General features: G+C 36.3%; 1 protein-coding gene across 21 annotated transcripts in view; it reads left to right on the forward strand.

Moving 5' to 3' along the window:
• The window catches only part of ADGRB3 (adhesion G protein-coupled receptor B3), a 461,440-nt gene that overhangs the window by 423,395 nt on the left and 17,256 nt on the right, over positions 1-20,789 (forward strand). For 8 of the 21 annotated variants that reach the window (XM_021530139.4, XM_021530140.4, XM_077782362.2 and 5 more), the window contains 3 exons: positions 2,424-3,067; positions 3,226-3,339; positions 12,631-12,666. In XM_021530139.4, the coding sequence (XP_021385814.1) occupies positions 2,424-3,067; positions 3,226-3,339; positions 12,631-12,666 (794 nt within the window). Of the gene's footprint in view, positions 1-2,423; positions 3,068-3,225; positions 5,123-12,630; positions 12,667-20,789 lie in introns of those variants that run through there. The other 13 variants (XR_014954217.1, XR_014954216.1, XR_014954218.1 and 10 more) reach the window with 4 other exon arrangements.

Consider the following 20,789-nt stretch of genomic DNA (forward strand, 5'->3'; position numbering starts at 1 on the left):
AAAAGAAAATGTGAAAAATTATGTCACTTTGTGAATACATTTATTTAATTGTGTTACTGAGGCCATTAACTATAATTGAACATTTGGAAAGTAGTCAGAGGTGTGACTGTGTATTACAAAGCAAATAGTTGTGGAAAGAAGATAATGCATTAAGCTTTCTTTCCCTGGTACACAAGCAAACATGAAAACATCATTGTACTTTAACAACGAAAAAATAGTGTATCTTGACAGCTGTGTATATGAAGGATGCACCAATTTGCATTCATTTTAAAGAGGGTATGGCTTTTAGGACTCTAAGTAAAATCAACAATAGTTTAAGCAAATTAAGTTTTATTCCACTTTAATGAGAAAAGTTGCAGGACATTAAAGGTATTTCAATACTGTGATCTTTAATCAGTTGGCTATGTTTGTTTTCATATATTAAAGACAACACATTTGAGCTATTTATTTGCCAACCTAGGTTAAATAATGCAGTATAAAATTAAACACTATTTAAACTCTACAGAATTTTTAAATCTAGGAAATATTTCCAAAGGACAGTTTCTCCTAGGGAAACAGTTTTGCCTAAACACCCTCAATAAAGGTTTTCAATAAAGGGAAAGAGAGAGCGTGTCCTCTCTATGGGGTGAGTCAGAGCGGAAGCCTGATTTAGCTGTTCTGCATCAGCCACCTGAAGGACACCCTCTCTTCACTGGCTAAATGTGGAGCCAAGAAAGCTGATCTCATTAAGATGAAGTTTGAGTTTCCAGTCACCCACCTTTAAAAAACTGCCAGTTGAGTTTCTTGGTATATAGACTTAGTTCTCTAGACCCTACAGATCAGTTTTATATATTTTGGAGGAAACAGCATAGTGCATTGCAACACAAATGCCTGTGTGTCACCATCCAATGCAGACAAAAATCCAGCATTGATCCATGTAGTTTCCACTTCTGTGATAACATAGCTCTGCAGTAGAGTGCCTTGTCAGAGGCATCCTAAAGGAGATTGACTCTGAATGGAGTTAATGAACAGGCTTTACCCGATAAGCATTTGAACTCACTTTCTGATAAAGAAAAATTTAAGGATAGATCACTGTTTGAAATGCCTGAACAAGTGTCACTGGAAACAATGAAGCAGACACTGAATTCAGGTATTTTTGCACAGTTGTTTAGAAGCAAATTGTTCTTTCCATAATGGAAAAAAATGAGAGTTAGTTTAATGTGAGGAAGGAGAATCAGCTGTCTTATGAGGTGCTTGCTATGGAAAAAGGCAGTGAACTGACAGGTGAGTACCGGGAGATCTGGGTCATCAGAGCCCTTGGGCAACCAGAAGAGATGCAAATGTAATACCTAGACACTTGAAGCTGTCTTTCTGTCTCAGCCCATGAGCTGTGTTTTGTTGGATAAAATAGCACTGGTGTGAATGAAAGTATTTTCATCCAGGACCAGAAAATCCTTGCAGCCAGCTGGAATAAGCCCAGTAATTGGTTACTTTAATTGTTTTCTACCCTTTTTCTTTCATTACAGATGTTGGATTATAGACTTACTCTTTTTTTGTTTGGTTGGTTGATTGGTTGGTTTTTTGCTAAGATGAATAATTGTGATTGAATAGATACTTTGCTTTTGCAGCCATTTTCCAATGCTTCTGAAAATTTTGGATTTTGTGAGAGGATTAGTAACTTTTACATGTAAACCTCACCCAAAAAAAAAATCGCTGAATGTTGCTACAAGTCTGACCAGGAAGGCCTATGCCTAGAGCAAAAGTAGATTATGACTCTGCTATAAAACATGTTTATATTCTTTATAACCTTTCCAGATGCAGTAAAATATTCTTTCTGATATCAATGGAATTTCTTCGCAATGTGGTGATTCTTTTGTCACTTTTATTTAAAACATAATTTAACAGAGAAGAATTTTTAAAAGTCAGTGAAAGGGAACATCTAGGAGTTTAGGAACACATGCTCATAGTTATAATCTTATGGTAGGTCATTACAATAGATTGACAAAATGATTCTTCCTTACAATCTGTTTGACATTTTCCAGAAGGTTATGTGGAGTTAATAATGGCAGTAGGGATGTCATAGTGTATTTTTTTGGAAAACCCTTAATGAGTTCCACATTGCAGGCTTGTGCTTAAGCTCTAAGTCACCTAAAATCTATAGAAGTCAGTAGGAACAAATTAAATGTTTTTAATTCATATAAATGACTGAAGCTAGTCAGAGATGTGTGTCAGTTACACACAATAGATTAAAAGAACAAAAAAACCCAAAACCACGGAAAAGCTTTTACAAAAGCAATATTTATAAAATGAAACTTAATAAGTGGAAAGAAAATATTTTAGAAGATGCACTGGTAAAGGAAGCACTGCTAGATAAAGCCACAAGAAAAAGCAGTGTTAGGTTGATATGGTTTCATTCTGTAAGAATCCTATTCTCTGACCCACAGTTCTGCATAAAGACATTGGACCTTGCAGAGCAGCCACTATAACAGGAACACTTTCTAGAATTTCACTAAATGATGAAGAGGAGGAAAAGGGACCAAACCCAGAAGGAATGAGCTATTCAACCTTGCCTGGAAACATCATCTCCAAAGTCATCATCCAGCAACCAACAGGTCTCCACATGCCTATGAGTATGAGTGAACTGGCCAATCAGTGCTTGAAAAAAGACAACAGCGAGCTGCGGAGGACTGTGTATTTATGCACTGACGATAATTTGAGAGGTGCAGATATGGACATAGTCCATCCTCAAGAACGGATGATAGAGAGCGACTATATAGTCATGCCCCGGGGCTCAGTAAATACCCAGCCATCACTGAAAGATGAAAGCAAAATGAATATAGGCATGGATACCTTGCCTCATGAAAGGCTTTTGCACTACAAAGTTAATCCCGAGTTCAATATGAATCCCTCTGTAATGGACCAATTTAATATCAATTTAGACCAGCATCTTCCCACACAAGAACATATGCAGAGTTTGCCATTTGAGCCCCGCACAGCAGTGAAGAATTTCATTGCCTCAGAGCTGGATGACAATGCAGGATTATCAAGAAGTGAAACTGGATCCACAATATCAATGAGCTCTTTAGAGGTCAGTGGTGCACAAACAAATTGCATGCGCTGTCGTTCTAATTTTATGATAAGACAATAAATTGTGTCTTGTGTCTAAGGGGTGAAGCTAATGTTTTAATTCAGTATAAATTATTGTTTGGGATCATACACTGCTGTTCATATTTCTCTTATTATCAGAAGTGTTTATACCTAGAAAACAAGACTAAAGTTTCAGAGCCAGTCTGTATGAAACAATATAGTTCTGGAGATTTAACATTCCACACGACTGCCGAGGATTTCGTGACCTACCAGGTAAAGTACACTGGAAAATTCTGTGTTGCTATGAGAAGAAAAACTATTCCTGCAAGATACAAGTGCTAATCATTGGCCCTACCTGCAAGCACATGCAGTTGAAAATATTTGCCATTTTATTGCTGACAATCATATCCGTCTCAGATATGATAGGTCTGATTCTGCTCTCATTGGTGTAAATCTTGGATTCTTCCATCCAATAATTCACCGTTTACTGATTTAGTTTTGTTTGCATGTGCATGCAGGCATTGGTACAACTGATGTGTGCAATAGGTACAGGTGGGCTTCGTGTGGAGTATCACAGATTTGAGACAGATTGCAAAAGTGAACTGAAAAGCCTTTAAAAGGCTTTCAGTTATTGCTACAATCTGTCTGTGTGTTTTAAGTAATTTCAAAGTGAAACTGATTGAAATAAATGATTAAGATCTGAGCATAAAACACTGCCATTCTTATTAAGCTTTTACCTGTGAAAGCCAGGAGTGAGCTGGAGTTAATTTCATACTTGGACCAACTTAAGAACTGGGAATACATTTAACCAGCACGTCAAATGTTGTGAAACATGACATTCTGTGGGACAGAGAAAGACAAATGAGAAAAGCATGGTACTCACTCATTCTCTGAAAGTTACGCATGGAAAAAAATTCTACTTTATGTGCAAACTTGAAGCCATTAGCTATTACTCTACAATGTTTAGACCTGTTTGTGTAGGGAAACAGAGTCTCAGCCTTATTTTTCAATTTTTAGATGCAGCTGTAGCTGATTCTTCATAAATGGTGGATTCTTATGGATGTTTCTTTTAAAATGGAGTTGAAGTTTTATGAAGTTTAATGAAGAGTTTGGGCAGAAGATCAGAATTAACATTCTTTTTAAGAGATACCTTTACAGGCTTTGAATGCAAAACATTTTCCATGCTGTTTATATTGTGTGTGTACTACCATGAATTTTTGCAAGAGTTGATTTAACTTAAAAATTAATAGGAAATTAAGTGTGTGGATCTGCAAGGAATCAAAAAATATCCATATTTTGGTTGCCATTAAGATGAATACATATAATCTTGAACAAATTTTAAAATTTTTTTCTAAAAGATAGTTTAAGTTCTTGCCCTTTCAGTTCTCAGATAGACAGGCTCTTTCAAAGCAAGTCTGCATTGTTAAAGAAATTACTGTCCGCAGTTCAGGTATGTTAGTTAATAGATCTTAGGTGGTCCATGGGAGTTCTCAAATTTAATGCAACCCCAGAAGCAGAATAGTTAAGGTCACCTTCCAGTATTCTGTCCCACCTATCTACAACACTGTCTTTCAGATAATTTTTGCCAGATATAGAGGCTTAAATCCAGTCCAGTTAATATTAGAGATATGGATATGTGAGGAAGATTCATAATTCTTAAAGAAGATGGACATATATGCCATCAAACTTCCACTCTAAATAAATTTCCGGTGATACCTCTTTTCCTCCATTGTTGACAAAGTTCATCTAGGATACCTTAAAAAAAAAAAGCAGATCTTAGTTTAGTTGTAAAAATTGTGACAATAGTTACTTCATTGTACACAAAATTATTGTTCTTGACACCACTTTGGAATATAAGCCTGAAAATCGATCAGTATCATGTACTGCTCCTTTAAAGTTATTTTTCTAACTGTATTTGTATCATATATTAACTTTACCTCTAAGATGGGACGTAGACACGGAATCTCAGTCACCATTCTGTATATCATTTTTATGCTCAGGAGAGAGTACTAAGTATGTAGTAGAAAATGCAATAAAAATATTACAAGATAGTAAATATGTAGTCTCTCCTAACTTGGGAAGCATACTAGGTTTAGCGGGCTGTATTTGGTCTAGAAAGACAGTGATGTTTGTAAGCCTCGTGAAACACAGCATAATCCCATGTATTAGGAAAAGAGCACAGATATTAGGGCAGGTCAGAAATGAAAGAAACTCTTTTGGCTTTTGTGTCTGCCTTTGTGATTCCCAACATTACTTGATGAGGATGTGCTTCACCGAACTGAAGATAAGGATGTGCTACACTGAATTGAAGATAGGAACATGAAAGAAAATTGTATGTAGAAGAAAGTCAGAGTCTCAAGCAGATCCTGATAAGCAGATCCAGCCAGATAAAGAATGTAATTGTGTTTTTACTATGCAGTTGTGTAAGAAGCAAGGGTTGAGGTAAAGCCCAATTTTTTTTGGAAGATTGCAAGACTTTTCAAAAGACAAGGCTTTGTCAGACATGGAACAGCAAAACCTGCAGCAGGACCTTCAAGATCACCCTGCCGACCTCTTTCCTGACAGAGCCTGACTAGACCAGTTCTAAAGAAGATCCTGAGCATATGAAAGCTTCTCCCTCCTATCAGCTTGTAGTCAGAACATAGATACAGTATCAGCACAAAAAATTGATATCCTGACTTCTAACAATGAAGGGAGTATCCACCACCCCCCACCATTAAATATCTAAATGTAGACATTTCCCTTCTGAAATGGAGAAAGAGCTCTTCACATTTGGCTCCCCTACAGAGTCAATTGAGACAAATAGCCATTTTTAGGCCACTTTTAGACATCTGCTCCAGGATGAAGTAAATTACATGCCTCAGTGCATGTGTCTCTTTTCAGATTCCATAGAGGAAGCCAGAATGAGTAGTTCAAATACAAGCATCAAAAATGCTAATGTCCTAGATTTAGTCAGATGCATCCTACTCTTTGTCACAAACTTTCTTCTAAAACTTTTATATGTATTTTTTTTTTCTGAAGGAAGTGTTTAGATGTGAACAATTAAATGCTTTACTATGTCTGGAGGAATTTTAGTTTGCAAAAGATAGTTTGAGAATGCCATAATATTTACATACAAGTATTGCCCAGATAAGTATAAATTTAAGGATGTGCAGATTCGCAATGTGCAAATCTGTGATTTTTATTTTTTATTTGGTATGCACCCAGCACTACTTATGTGATTATAGGCACAGGCAGGCATATTAGCACAACATAGAGTTTCTGAGGAGGACTAATCAAACATCTGGTTAATCTCCTGAACATTCCTTATCTACATGGATTAAAACTGGCTTTGCTACCTTGGCATCAAAGTGGCTTGTAGTATGCTCCTTCAGTTCAAAGTGTTTTGATTTTAATGAAGAGAACACTCAATACAATCTTTTGGAATGGTTTTTGTTTTGAAAATTTACACTGAGTGTTGTGCTCATTAAAATGAAATTACTTTGAAGTGAAGTATTGCATTCCCAGACACTTAGATGCAGAGGAAAGTTAGGAGGTTTAAATGTAGAGGAAGAAGCTGATCTGGGAAACATATCTACAGGAAAAGTAATTAATCTCTTTTTATTGGGCAAAAAAAATGTATGAAGAAGCAGATACCTGTGAAGAGACTTGCATTTTACCTTTGTTGAAGAAGAATGAGTGGTTCTTTGAAGGGAGCTTTGGTTAGTGGAGTGTGAGCAAAAAATGGTAAAGAGCTGAAAGAAGACAAAGACTATTAAAATGATAAAATTAAGAATATGTAAATACAGGAAATATAAACATTTATTAAGGGGGGTGGAATTGGGGAAATGTTATGCGCTTTATAAGAACAGGAAGGAAAAGACTTCACAAATTATTTGTCATGTAAAGAACTAGAATTCTCTTTCCAGTTTATTTATTTTAGTTTCCAGTTTATTTATTTATTTCCAGTTTATTTATTCCAGTTTATTATCTTTTTATTTTTCTGCCTCCGATTCTGCTGAGAGATCTTTATGTGTAGAAAGTTGATTGTGTCACCAAAATAATCCTTCAGTATTCATTTATGAGAGCTCTTAAAACATTCAAAGACAGTCAGCTCTGTAAGTCCTTGGCCAAATTATTGACAGGGGACTTAAGGAAGAAAATACTGTTACAAGTGAGAAAATACAGGGATATGTTTAAGATAGTGAAGTGCAAAGAAAAGTTAAAGATAGGTAAAGATAAAGGGCAGGAAAAAGACATTAAAAAAAAAAGGTGGGAAATATGACAGCAATGGAGAAAAAACAAAATGAGGTATTAGGAAGAATGAGATAAAAACAGCAGGGAAAGAACAAGGCATAAAATAATAATAATAAAGTCCCCAGACCAGGAAAAGAGGAGGGGAATACAAAGTTAAAAAAATCAATCTCATCAATAAAGTACCAGGGCATCAGGCAGGAAAAAAAAGCAAAATATTGTGAAGTCATTTTGATTTATGACATGAGAAGTAAAAAAAAGAGAGAACAGAAACAGAGAGATGAGCACCACAGAAATTTCTTCTTTATCATGTTTCCACATTGCACATATTTTCAGGCATTCTATATCTCAGATTTCTATCCCTCCCATTCCTCATTTCATTCTTCAATAAGCTGTGGAGACAGCTCTTGCCAATTTTGTGACTCTCAGTAAAATGAAGTCTAGCCCTATAACAACCCTCTCTTTCTTTCACTGAGTGAGTAGGTCCCAGAGTCCTCTGGCTTTAGAAATTGATGCAGCTTATTTTCAGGTTATCTTACAGAAATGGGGGTAGAATGAGGCAGAGTTTATTGTAGCAACTGAAGATGTGAAGAACTGAAATTTTAGTCAGTCCTGTAAAATGCAGCATATATTGCAGACTTTATATTATCATTGTCTATTTAACAAGTGCTACATTTTCCATCAAAGCATTCAGAAACACAAAGCAAGTAGTCTTAGTTGATTGAGTAAATAAATATGCAGGCTTCCCTATAAAAACAGGGTGCAGCAGGCCACAATAATTTGTCAAAATACTTTTAAAGTGGGAACTTTGAAATTATGTTTATGCTGTGTATTGGCATGCTAAATTTGCTAGCATGTTTTAAAGACTTAAAATTCTTACATTAAATTCTTTTTTTTCATGAAAATTTCCTGGCCTTATGTCTAGCTCATGTTATGAACTAGTAGCCAACAATCTTGTATTCATAAACTAGAGTGTTTTTCAGTTATATATAAACAAAAGGCATTTAAAATCAAAAACATCTCTCCATGTTTCACCTTTATATCTCTGAGGGCCAAACAAGATTTTTCTTTACTTTTGTTCTGGGAAAAAATCCTCCTCAGGCTAAGATCTTTTGTGTCAAATCTCTTCTCAGAGCAAATTATAAACTGCTGATAATAAGACTTTATATTAATGGAAGAAGGGTTATAGCCCTCTCTATAATATGGTATCTCTGGTTTCAATTATGCTTTCCACAATGGAATATATCTTTAGGAGTATCTGATGTAATTAATCAGATAGTGGTGTAATGCAGAGTAGAATAAGGAGAAAAACAGGCATTTGTCATTTTACAGACATGGAGAGGGATTTTATTAGTCTTTTAGTAGGAGCAGCTCTTTCCTGGTGCCAGCGGATTAGCGTGTGCTGGTGTATGGAAATTATTTTTCAAAATTCTATTTTTGTCCCTCAGCAGAGTTCAAAGTTGTTCTGGAATTACACAGAAAAGCTATACATGATTAGCACAAAGTAAAATTGATTTTAAATGAATTACTACCACAAATCTCTTCACAGAGTTTTATTTTGGCTCTGGCATGAAGGGTACAGGGTTTTTTCTACACAAAATGGGTTTTATCAATAAAGATTGAAGAGTCATAGAAATCAGAGATGGAAAAATTCTTGTCAGGTCATCTTTTTTATCAATGCAAGAACACTCTCAATATGTTTCTCTAAACATAGTCAAACTTCACTTTTAAGACTAGAGTGAATGGCTTCCACTGTTTCCCTCAGCAATTACTGCATAGTTACATAAACTTAATTTTTTCCCAATACCAAGTCTGATTTTTTCCAGGTTTTCCCCATATTAGTTTTGTTTATCAGTGTTCATATCCTTCTAAGGTTTCTGTACAAGCTTCTTCCAGAGACAAAATTACACAAATCTTCATAATGCTTTTATCCCTTCCTCCTAAAAGAACTTTTTGCTGCTGCTCTCCTCTGAAATTTCCCCAGTTTATGGGTATGATTTGGCTTCTTATAGTGTAGAGCAGCAATGAAGAACTGTCTGGAGTTGACAAAGAGGTCCATCACACCCGTGCCTGCTTAAATTGATCCCTTTTTTATAATATTTGTAACTGTACATGGGTTGAAGCCTACCCATACCCTCTCTTTTTTCAGAATTACACCAGCTAACTCCCAGCCACTGGCTAATTGCATGGATCTTCAGTTTTTTTATACATTCCCTTTATTACTGACTCTTGCAGTTCTCCAGCGTTTGGGGCTCTTCAGCTTGGAGAACAGATGAGTGAGGAGTGAATAGGAAACTAGTATTCATATCTCCTATAATATCAAAAAGAGGAACATCAAATGAAAAGTCAAAGGCATAAACAACATAATTTCCTTTGTCATGTTTTTACATATTTAAATTGTGGAATTCACTACCATAGTACATTTTAGATTTACGAAAAAGCTCCTCCCAAGGAAATTCTGAAACTACTGAAAACTTATGAAATATATTGTGGTAGAAATGTGATTTTATACTTGCCCTTCTCTTTATCATTCCTGAAACATCATAACGTAACCTGGTCAAATACAAAATACTAAATGAGGCAAACCATAGATAATATCCTTTACAGTTTCTTGTTAATTGTATTCTTTTAGCATTAATACTCAAGTGAATCTCCAACTGATCCTTGGGAAAAACCCAACAACTTCCAGTGTAATTTTTGTGTTGCTAAAATAATTCTCAGTTTTGCAGGTGCATAAAGGGAAAAGCTTTTTGAAAAGAAACATGACCAGTTCAGCAGCTCATTTGACACAAAGAAATTTCCCCCCTTACTCTACTCAGTTGCCTTTTGTCAGTTTAATGTGTAGAATGAGATAGATGCTTGATTTCTGAAAGCATTTAGGTATGTGTGAAAAGCTCCATTTTCTTCAGTCAAAAGAGACATAACAAACTTCATATAAGAAAAAAATACATGCAGTCACAAGTAATGCAATTATTTTAATGGCTCTTATATATCATATAGAAACTATAACAATTGAGTAAAATTTCAACTTCCAATTGAGACTGAAGGGAAACTCCTTCATCCTTGTATGTTTCCCAAAGACTTCATGCTTCTGGATATGTTCACTCTCTCAAATAATAACACAGCTGTCATCTCAGGACAATGATTTAGCAGCCAGGAGGACCTGGTCATGTACCTAGTGGTGTCAGTGACAACACTGCAGATAACTTTCCATGGTTCAGGATCACATTCATAACCAGCATCGTTTGGTTTTCAAAACTTGCAGAACTTTGCTGTTCCTGCGGCAGTTAGATACAGTGGATGTTTTATGCTCGAGCAGCACTTGTGCTCTATTTCATTTTATGCAGCCACACAAAAAACGTGAAGCACAAGCACAGAACACCTGTTCCTTACTACATAAGTTTAAAATAAATATTCTTGTTGAGCCCTAAAAAATCCTCACTGAAAAAAACCTGTGGTATACAACCTGTTTGGTCATCACTGGTGCAAAATTGCAATACTTGCCTCTCTCTGACAGTAGCACAACTGAATATTTTGCAGCCTTTTAGATATGTATTTTCACCATGTAAACAGTGAGAGAGTTGTCTATCTACTAATAGACAAAACCTAATAATCCAGCTATGCCAGGAATATTTTCAACACAGTCAAGCACACTTAAAGCAATATACAAGTGTTTCAATTTTACAAATCACAGTACCTAGCCAACTGAATCTGTTCTCCTAATTTGCTATATTTTTACTTAGAATTCAATGGTATCAGGTTTATTACCAAATTCTAACTTAAAAATAGCTTTTTCAAACATTTTCAAAGTTACTCCTGTATACTTCACTGCAATATCTATTGTACATGTTTCTTATTTTGTAACCACTGAGCCTTCTCAGTGGTAGATGTGGTCTAATTGTACCTTAAAAGTAGATCATTCCTCATCACAAATGCATAGATTCTCTTTAAATCAGGCCCTGATGACTAAAGATAGCTTCTCCAAAGCTTGTTTTGTTGGTTGTTTTAACTTGGACTGTTCTTTTATAGAGCCTCAGAGCCCTTTAGGCATCAGAGTGTCGACAGTGTTGCAGTAATATTTCTTATATTATTGTGGATTGGAGCATTAAAATTTTACTACAAAACCAGACAACGTGTCACAAACTGGTATAATCAAGGGCTCAGAGGCCAAACATCTTCCACTTTTTACAGCTGGAAGACTTGTAAAATAATTCCTTTCCATTTCAGGAAAACAAAGCAGCTTACTAAAACCTGTAGGTTTGTTAAATCAAATAAAATCAAAATCAGAAACATTCTTCCTCTTGACTTAGTGAGTTTGATTCTTCTTTACTGAAGAAATTAAGTGTGGTGTGAAAAGGTTCCTTCACCATGACTTAAAGCCATCAAACCCTATCATAAAAATTAGGGTTAAACTTTTTGGGTTTGGGACTACTTTTATCTTCTTTAACCCTGCTTCCTGAAGATGGATGTATCTTTTTCTTCATTCTCAAGTTTTTTTCATTCTTTTCAGTTCTCCTAGCTTCTTCTTTCTACATCTCTTTAATCTATTGCAAGCCATTTAATTTCCAACTCTTAAAAAATATTTTTATCCCTTCTTTAAAATATTCCTGTTTCTTTTTTATATAGTTTGACTTTATAACTGATTTCTTCATGGATCTAAAAAATTCTGTGCTAAATTATTTGTAACATGTCTAAGCAATCATATTCTGTTGCATTTTATACAAGTAATTACTTCACTAGTAAATCATTCTTGCTTTATATCAGATGCTTTGAATCAGATTTGTCATAAGTTTAAAACAAAGTCATTGCTTTCTCCATTCAGATTGTCATTGCAAAGAAACAAGCTGAAGCTATGGCTTCGGCTTGGTTTTGCTGTCATTTATTCCATTAAAATCAATGGAGTTGTACCAATGTACGATTGATGTAGGAAAGAATCAATTTCTGTAAACCTATAAAAAGTCTAAATCATAGATATGTATAGGTATCTGTGTAAAAATGTATAAATATTATGATAATTTCAAATACCACAGAAAGTATATAAATATTTTATACACCAACAGGTTCAATTGCATGCAAATAACATGCACATTATGCATCCCAGTGAAATGCATTCTGGTTTATTTCAGAGAAAATATGATTATACTGGTCTAATAAACTATGCAAAGTCACACATTACTCTTAAATTATCAAGATCAAAATCCCTATCTCCTTACAAAATACATAATATATACCTGATAGGAAAAAAATAATGTTATTTAGATTCATTAATATGACTTGAATAGTCCCCTTGTTAATAAAACCTCTTTTTTCTTTTTTTTTACTGCTTAATAGAGAAGAAAATCACGTTATTCGGACCTTGACTTTGAAGTAAGTTTTACTGAATTATTCCTGAATATTAAAAGTATTTTCCTAAAAGTAAATGTGAAGTGTTCATTTTAGTAGATTTTAGCCTTCTGGCATAGTAAATGCAATAGGGTTGTCCAATTGATACTGTACAGAACATGATGAAAAATTCATTAAAACTACTTTGGTGCAACTTGTTTGCAAAATATTCTGAGATCAGGCTGTCATATTCCAATATTAACCATCATTATTTCAGTTTTTAAATTCTTTGCCTTTTCATTTTCATCTGGGTTTGGTTTTTTTGATATTTTTTTCCTCTTTTTTTTGGCTGGCTATCTACTTACTGAAAAACCGTGACACTTTTATAGGACAGGTTAAATCACAGCAGAAGTTTGCCTTGCTCAAGGGATTTTCAATAATTTCTTTTATCCTTCTTCAATACTACTTTACTGAAATACGACTTTCACATCCAAGTAGTGATTATAAATGTGTCAAATTTTGAATGATGTAGTGCTGTGGATGTCAAAGCTTATGGATCACATGCTATATAAAAAATTAAGTTCACGTAAGGTTCTTTAGGTTGGATATGCATAATTTCTGACTTAGATCCTGTCGAGTGAGAAGGTTTAGTTGTGTTCATTAATGACCATTTTGTTCTCAGTCAATACAATTAAGTCTCTTAGAGATTTGTTTGAATTTTTTTTCACTGATTTCTACCAGAAGGAATACAGCAGTTAGTTTTCAAGGGGCTGTTCATAATTTGAAATTTTCACATAGGGCATCTACTCATGCATAAAAGCAGTTTGATATAATTCACTTTGTGTGTCTCCAAAGAAACTGAACGATTATATTTGTATGGAACCTACAGACATTGGGCTAAAATTTGAAAGATTGTTCAGCACATATCAACCATAACATCAAAAATTCCCCTGTTTGCAATTACCCTAAATACACTTTAGGATAAATACATAGAAAGGAAGAAGAAATACATGAAACAATAGCAAAATTCTGATGAGCAAGAAACTCTAATATTAAATTCAATCATAAGTTTTATAACTGTAGTGATATAAAGAATTCTAAACTTTACTGGTTTTGTCATTGAAAAGTAGAAATATTACAATATGAGCATTCTCTGTGGCAACAGATAGTAAAACATTCTTCATGTCACTCAGGAACATAATCCAACACCAAATAAACACCAACAATGCCGTACACATTCTGCCCTCAAGAAAGAGGATTTCTCATTACATATTTTCTCTTGACTCACATGGTTTCACAGGCTCACAGAATGGGTCATGTTGGAAGGGACCACAGAATGGGCCATGTGTCCAACCTCAAATACAACTAGCAGGGTCATCCTAGAGCACATGGCACGGGATTGTGCCCAGGTGATTCTTGAATAGCTTCAGTGAGGGAAGCTCCACACCTCTCTGGGCAGTCTGTGCCAGTGCAAGGTCACTTGCACAGCATCCTCATATTCAGGTGGAACTTCCTGTGCATCGGTTTTTGCCCTTTAACTCTTGACCTGTTGCTTGACACCTCTGGGAAGGGCCTGGAAACCTCCTCAACACCATTTTTGGATACTGATAGACAGTGATAAGGTCCACTCTTAGTTATCTGTTTTCAAGGCTGATCAGGCCAAATTCCTTCAATCTTTCCTCAAAAGATAGATGCTCCAATCCCTTAATCATCTTTTTTGCCCCTCCCCGGACATGCTCCAGGAGCTCCATGTCCCTCTTCTACTGAGGAGCCCAGAACTGGACACAGCACTCCAGGTGTGGCCTCACCAGGGCTGAGTAGAGGGGCAGGATCACATCTCTTGACCTGCTGACAATGTTCTAATGCACTCCAGGACACCATTGGCCTTCTGGGCCACAAGGGCACTGCTGGCTCATGGTTCTTCTTCCATGTTGTCCATGGACACCCAGGTTCTTCTCTGCAGAGCTGCTTTCCAGCCAGTCAGCACCCAGCCTGCCCTGGTGCAGGGGATTATTCTTCTCCAGGTGCAGGACCCTGCACTTTCCTCTGTTGAGTTTCAAACAGTTCTTTGCCCATCTCTCCAACATGTCCTGGTCCTTCTGAAGGGCTACACAGCCCTCTGGGGTATCAGCCACTCCTCCCAGCTGTGTGTTGTTTATTTACACCTTTTTGTTTACTTGTTTGCAATACTGTTGTTCCAAGGCCTAGTATTTTTAGAATTACTATTAAACTGCAGGAATTTGTTTTTTCTTTGTAAAAAGGAAAGGATGGGGCCACTGGGGTGCTAGAGTGTTGAGGAACTGAGAGCATCAGCAATACTGTGCCAGTTGCTACTGTGTTTTACAAGTATTAATGCAGACTAACCCCACCTCACCCCCAATTTTATGATTTTTCTGCTTAAGTCTGTAGGCTTTCCTGTATCATTACACATAGTATGGCTGTATAAGGTAAAATAAAATAAAAAAGACAAAAAATGTGAAGATAATGTGGTGTGGCCAAAATGCTGCTCTTTGGATTCCCCAAAGCAGCCTGACTGCAAAATTGAATACAGTCTGGATGTAAGATCAAGCCAAAGGGATTGAACATACTACTTAAATGTTTAACACATTCACTGCTTTGTCTGTGTCCAGTGCCAGCTGGCACTCTCTGAGACAATGCCCTTCCATATTTCTGAGGATTCCAAATCATAAAATGACATGGATGTGGTTCTGAAGATAACAAATGTTAAGTATGCAGTGTGGACAAGGGTGGGAAAAGTTTGGCTACCTCTGTCCTTTTCCTTTTAACACTTTCTCTGCAGTCTCTACACTCTCAAACTTTCACGTGTCTCTATAGACATTCAAGGCAGATACTCCAACTATGTCTATCTCAATAACTTAGACATTTGAGGAAATATTCCTGGGTGCCAGAAATGCCAGATTTTAAATGGATTTGTTTTTAGAAAGACCATCACTATTTTGGTCTGCACCACCCTTGTCTTTTCAAGAAGTTCTTGGGTGTCATTAAGGAACTCAGTTCAATCTGGGTACTATTCACAATAGACAATTTGCTTTTAGACTAAGGGAATTTAATAGAGTTTAGTATTCATGGAGAACATTCCATATTAGTTGTTGCCAAAGAATTGTCTTGGACATGTTTGACTTATTACTATATACTTACTCATGGTTTCATACTTAAAAAATAAAATAATTCTAGTGGCTTCCAATGGAACATTCACCTTAATATAAATAATTTGAAAGAAAACTAATAAAAATGCATTATAAAATAACATGAGAAATGCCATTTTTCTCCAAGAGCCACAGAAGAAAGACAAAGCCAGCTGCTATGCAATGTGAACACAACTAGACTAAGACTACATAACATCACAAAATACTCTCTGTCTTTGTTATCCCTAATACATCAAAAATACATATGTTGTTTTAAGGGCCTTTGAAATGGATTATAAATAACAAAACTTCTGTATCTGTGTGGGTTCTGTTATAGAAAATGTGTTTCAGTCAAAAAAAAGGCAGAGAGAAAAGGATGACATCAAAACTGTCATGCACTTACCATAGATATCAAGGTGGTTAGAGAGGGGGGGTATCAAAACTGGGCACCTGTATCTATTTTTCCCTTTTTAAATAGCTTACCATTACATTCTTAAATTATCCTTTCATGTAGGAAAGAAAAAAAATAATGACAGAGTGTAATAAACAGGGCTTAGTCTGTCAGCAGGAAGTATTTCTGCTACATAATATACTGTCCACAGTTAGATTTTGTAAAACACTGACCAATCTAGTTGAACTTTGAAGTTTGCTAAATGAACAGTCAACATGAAACAACTTTACAGCTCTTTTCTTGCTATTAATAAAGATAAGTTTGGACTCATTCATGCAGTCTGGTGTCCAAAACATGAGCAAAATTATAGGGCTGGACATTTTGGATCCTCAATGCCACAGGCTGTGCTAACCCCAGCTAAGTGCCCTCCAACTCCTGTCATTTTTCTCTACAGCTGGACAGGTAGATTTTCATTAAGTCTTAGCACTAACAGTTAGCTGTCAGATCAAATAAAGTTCATTGTAATTATGTTGAACAGAAATACAGATGCTGTAGAAATTCCCAGGAGGGCTTTATAATAGGTGAACACTGGCAGTTACAAAAACATACAGGAGAGCTAAACAGTACTATTGGCATGCATTTTAGGATTCAAAATGTTCAAAATTTTATGTTCTTTGAGAGAGTCTGACTTTTGGATTTCCCCAGCTACCCCACTCTCTCATTTCTATCAGCCATTCATTGGATCTACTCTGTTAACAGTATTTATGCCAAATAATTCAGAAAATGCCTCATTACCTTGATCCCCAGGATTCAAGGCATCTCCAGATCTGAGGGAGAGCAAGGATACACAGAACAAGTGCGAATACTAGACTGTCTTCTTTCCTTTCCACAGATCAGTAGACTTGCACCAACATGTCTATTGATAATGCTAAAGTGATCACTGGTTGCTGGAGCTGCATTCTGTCAGAATTTCATCTGCCATAGCTACTTATTATAATACTACTACAACTCACAAAAGTTTAAAATCATTCTCTTACTAACTTGAAGACATAACTTTAAAGCAAAGGTAAAAGAATTATGCCTGCAGGTAAAAATTATTTCTTGTTCCCAAGTTTGGCAACTGATCATACCTATAACATCTTGAAACAACAGCATGTTTCAATTAGAGGGCTGGGAAGGCATTTCCCCATCTGTTCTTTCGACTTAGCTGCTTTGTTCAAGATTTGAGAGAGAACATTTTTAACTGCAACAATGAAGAAAATCTCCAAGGCAAATTAAATTACTTGGTAACGGCGATGATGATGATGACTATGTTGTTATTTATGAGACTGACCACAAATCACAGAATCACTGAATAGCTTAGGTTGAAAGGGGCCTTAAAAGTCATCTAGAGCTAAGCCCAAGCCACTGGCAGGAAGACCTTCCACTAGACCAGGCTGAGCCTCATCCAACCAGGCCTTTAACACTTCCAGTAATGGGGTATCCACAGCTTCTCTGTCTACCTGTTCCAGTGTCTCATCACCTTCTTCACAAAAGTCTTTTTTCTATATCTAATTCAAACCTACCCTCTTTCAGCTTAAAGCCATCACCACTTTTCCTGTCACTATATATTCTTGTAAAAAGTCCTTCTCCAGCTTCCTTGCAGGCCTCCCTTAGGTACTGCAAGGCTGCTGTAAGATCTCCCTGAAGCATTCTCATTTCTGTTAGAGATGAACACCCTCAGTTCTCTCAGTCTGAATTCACAGGAGAGGTCCTGCAGCCCTCTGATCATCTTTGTCACCCTCCACTACACTCACTCCAACATGGACCTTATGTTGGGAACCCCAAAGTTTAATACAGTACTGCAGGTGGCATATCATTAAATATTTGTATTTGTCTTGAGTTAGAGTTCAGATAAAGCCCTATCATAAATAAAAAAGGGAGCTGGGTACAGAGTTACATTTTAAGCTTTCCCCATCTTGCTGACAGCCATCCGCATTCTGAATCCTTCTCTTCAAAATACACAGTCTATCTGATTTAAGAGTGGGAGTAGAAATGTGGAAGGGGTGTTGATTCAGCTTGACCCCCTTTAGGGTGTGGGGCACAAGAGTTATGGAACCTTCAGGAGACACCACAAGAAGATGTGTGTCTGCAGCCTGGTGGCTGACTGGTGTTTCTGGCAGGGATGCAACATCAATGGGCAACTGTGCAGCTGTACCTGAAGAAAAAAGGGCAGCACAAGTTCAGTTTCCATCCTTTTCACATCCTGATGCTGCTACAATCATCCTAGTATTAGTGGTTAAGATCTCCAGCTTTGTATTGTTAAAACTTAGTATTTCTAAGATTAATAAAGGGGTGTAGTCCACATTGCCCATTTAATAGAGAAAACAGAATAACAGGCTAAAATACTTTGTAGGTTTTTTTTCTCATAAAATAGAATGAGTTACCCAACAGAGCATATTTTCTAGAAAGGAGATAACCAAAAATTTAAAAGAAGTCTAGAAATTGAGAGTTAAAGTTGGAAATTTAAGTTGCTGTACCTTCAGTTCAGATTGTTCTCTATAAGCAACAGGGAGGGAGTGGGTGTCAGTAGGTAGGAAGTATGGAGTGGAAGCCAGGAAAACACAAAGTAACCAAAAGATCCATGGGTACATGTTCATAACAGTCATGCTGCTATTAAGTATAAAATGTAAAGATTTTTTTTCTGGCAGACTTCCCGGTGCAAGTATTTTATTTCTCCTCCCACCTGCTTCTCCTCAGGAATAATGTAATGAACTGAGTAAGACATTTGCATTATTCATGTTTGCTATTTAATGACATCTTGGGTACATGAATTAAGGAAAAGATATCAGAAAGTAGCATTCTCTATATTCCCAGCTTTCTACTAAAAAGTTTCCAAATGGAGATACTTGTTTCACAGTGTTACATTATTTCCTGCTTTTTAGAGCTAGTGGTTTAACCCACCAAAATTGTTTTATTCCCATGACCAGCCTCCTTTTTTAAACCAATAATAATATTTGAGATAGAACTTCTTTTTATAATTTTATGCATATGAAAATTGCTATATACTCCCATCTACCATAGCAGCAATATCTGAAAAGAATCCCTAGGAAGTCACTTAAGTAAAACTCCTCTCATAAATTTAGATAGCTATTTCTAACTAAATTACCTTTTGCAAGGAGTTTATTACCAAATACTGCAAAAGGTTTTCCCTTATTCACCCCACAACTCAACTTAATAGGTCTTTAATTTCTGATGTCTCATGTCTCTTAGTGAGACATATTGCCAAACTCCTTTCCTCAGAAGTGAGCAACTTCTCAAGCCACTGTATGGCTGTATTAAGGTTAATACAGGTATTACCTGTATTATTCTACTGCATAGCAATACAAATGCCTGGCAAAAAGAGCAGCCACATTTCAAGAAATCTCTAAAGACATAATGCAGGTGAAAGATAAAGTTGGCATTGATAAAGGAATGTTGAGAGTCATCTATAGTCACTCCATTTTAAAAGGTACTAACCTAGGCTTGATGGAAATGGTCACACTCAAGCACCACATAGATAAGCTTTAAGGATTTTGCTCACAACTCCAGGGAAAATCAGGCTTCACACAAAATTAGGACTTGCACAAAGGCCTGTGTCTTGCACCTTGTCTGTCAGCATTCCTGGTTGCTGCCCTGGTAGCAGTTCAAGTTCAAGTAATTCAAGTTCAAGCAGTTACAAAGCTTAAGAAAAGCAAAGCCAAGCCCATCCACTGTTGGACTGAGGTGAAGCATCCTCAGACCCTTCCATCCCCAAACCATCCAGACCACAGAACCATGAGACTGGTCAAACAGTAAGCAGCCTTCAGCTTGGCTCCAGAGGCTTTTCTGAATCCATAACTGAGCATTAATTCCTTTGAAAACAGCTCTGATGAGCATAGCTTGCAATCTAGGCTTGAAAACAGGCTTCACTCTCCAAGTAGCTGCCCAGGCAGATACATGGCTGAGGCCTGTGCACCAAGGTGTGATAATTGTGGGGGCCCTTTGGTGTCACCCCTCTTTCACAGGAATGCCATATAATTAGTTTCTGTATGAGAGTGCCTTCAGCATGGGCTAGAGGGAGGGCAGTTTCCAATTTCTTTGTCCATGAAATAAAATAAATAAAATTGAAAAAATGTTCCTACTATTGTTAATATGAATGAGTTCAACTGTGCTTTATGATGATCTGAATGACAAGAAGATGTCTAATTAAAAAGACATAACATTTGGAGTTTCCCATTTTGAGCCAAGATTCTGAGTTCAGCATTCTCATAAAAATTATTCCAACAGGGACCATTAAAAGTGCAGTTGCTTTCCTATAGAAATTAAAATTTAAACATCCATGCTGAAAACAGTTCTAGAAAATATTCTTCATATGCAAGAGAAATATTCTTCTGAGAAATGGCCATTACTTTCAAAATACTTCCAAGCTAACATTAGTGGCCCCTAATTTCAGCAACTCAATAGACATAGGGTTAAAACAATCTTTTGTACACAGGAGGATCATTAAACACAGCAGAGAGAATGGCCAGGGAAATTTACTTCCATTGGTCAAATATGTAGGGAAAAGATGGCCCTGCCAAATTCAATTTACTTTATTATGCTGGAAAAAGTAATGCTTCTCTTAAAAAGAA

The sequence above is a fragment of the Lonchura striata genome, chromosome 3 (assembly GCF_050655825.1).
Source record: "Lonchura striata isolate lonStrDom1 chromosome 3, ASM5065582v1, whole genome shotgun sequence".
In the NCBI taxonomy this organism is placed as follows: domain Eukaryota; kingdom Metazoa; phylum Chordata; class Aves; order Passeriformes; family Estrildidae; genus Lonchura; species Lonchura striata.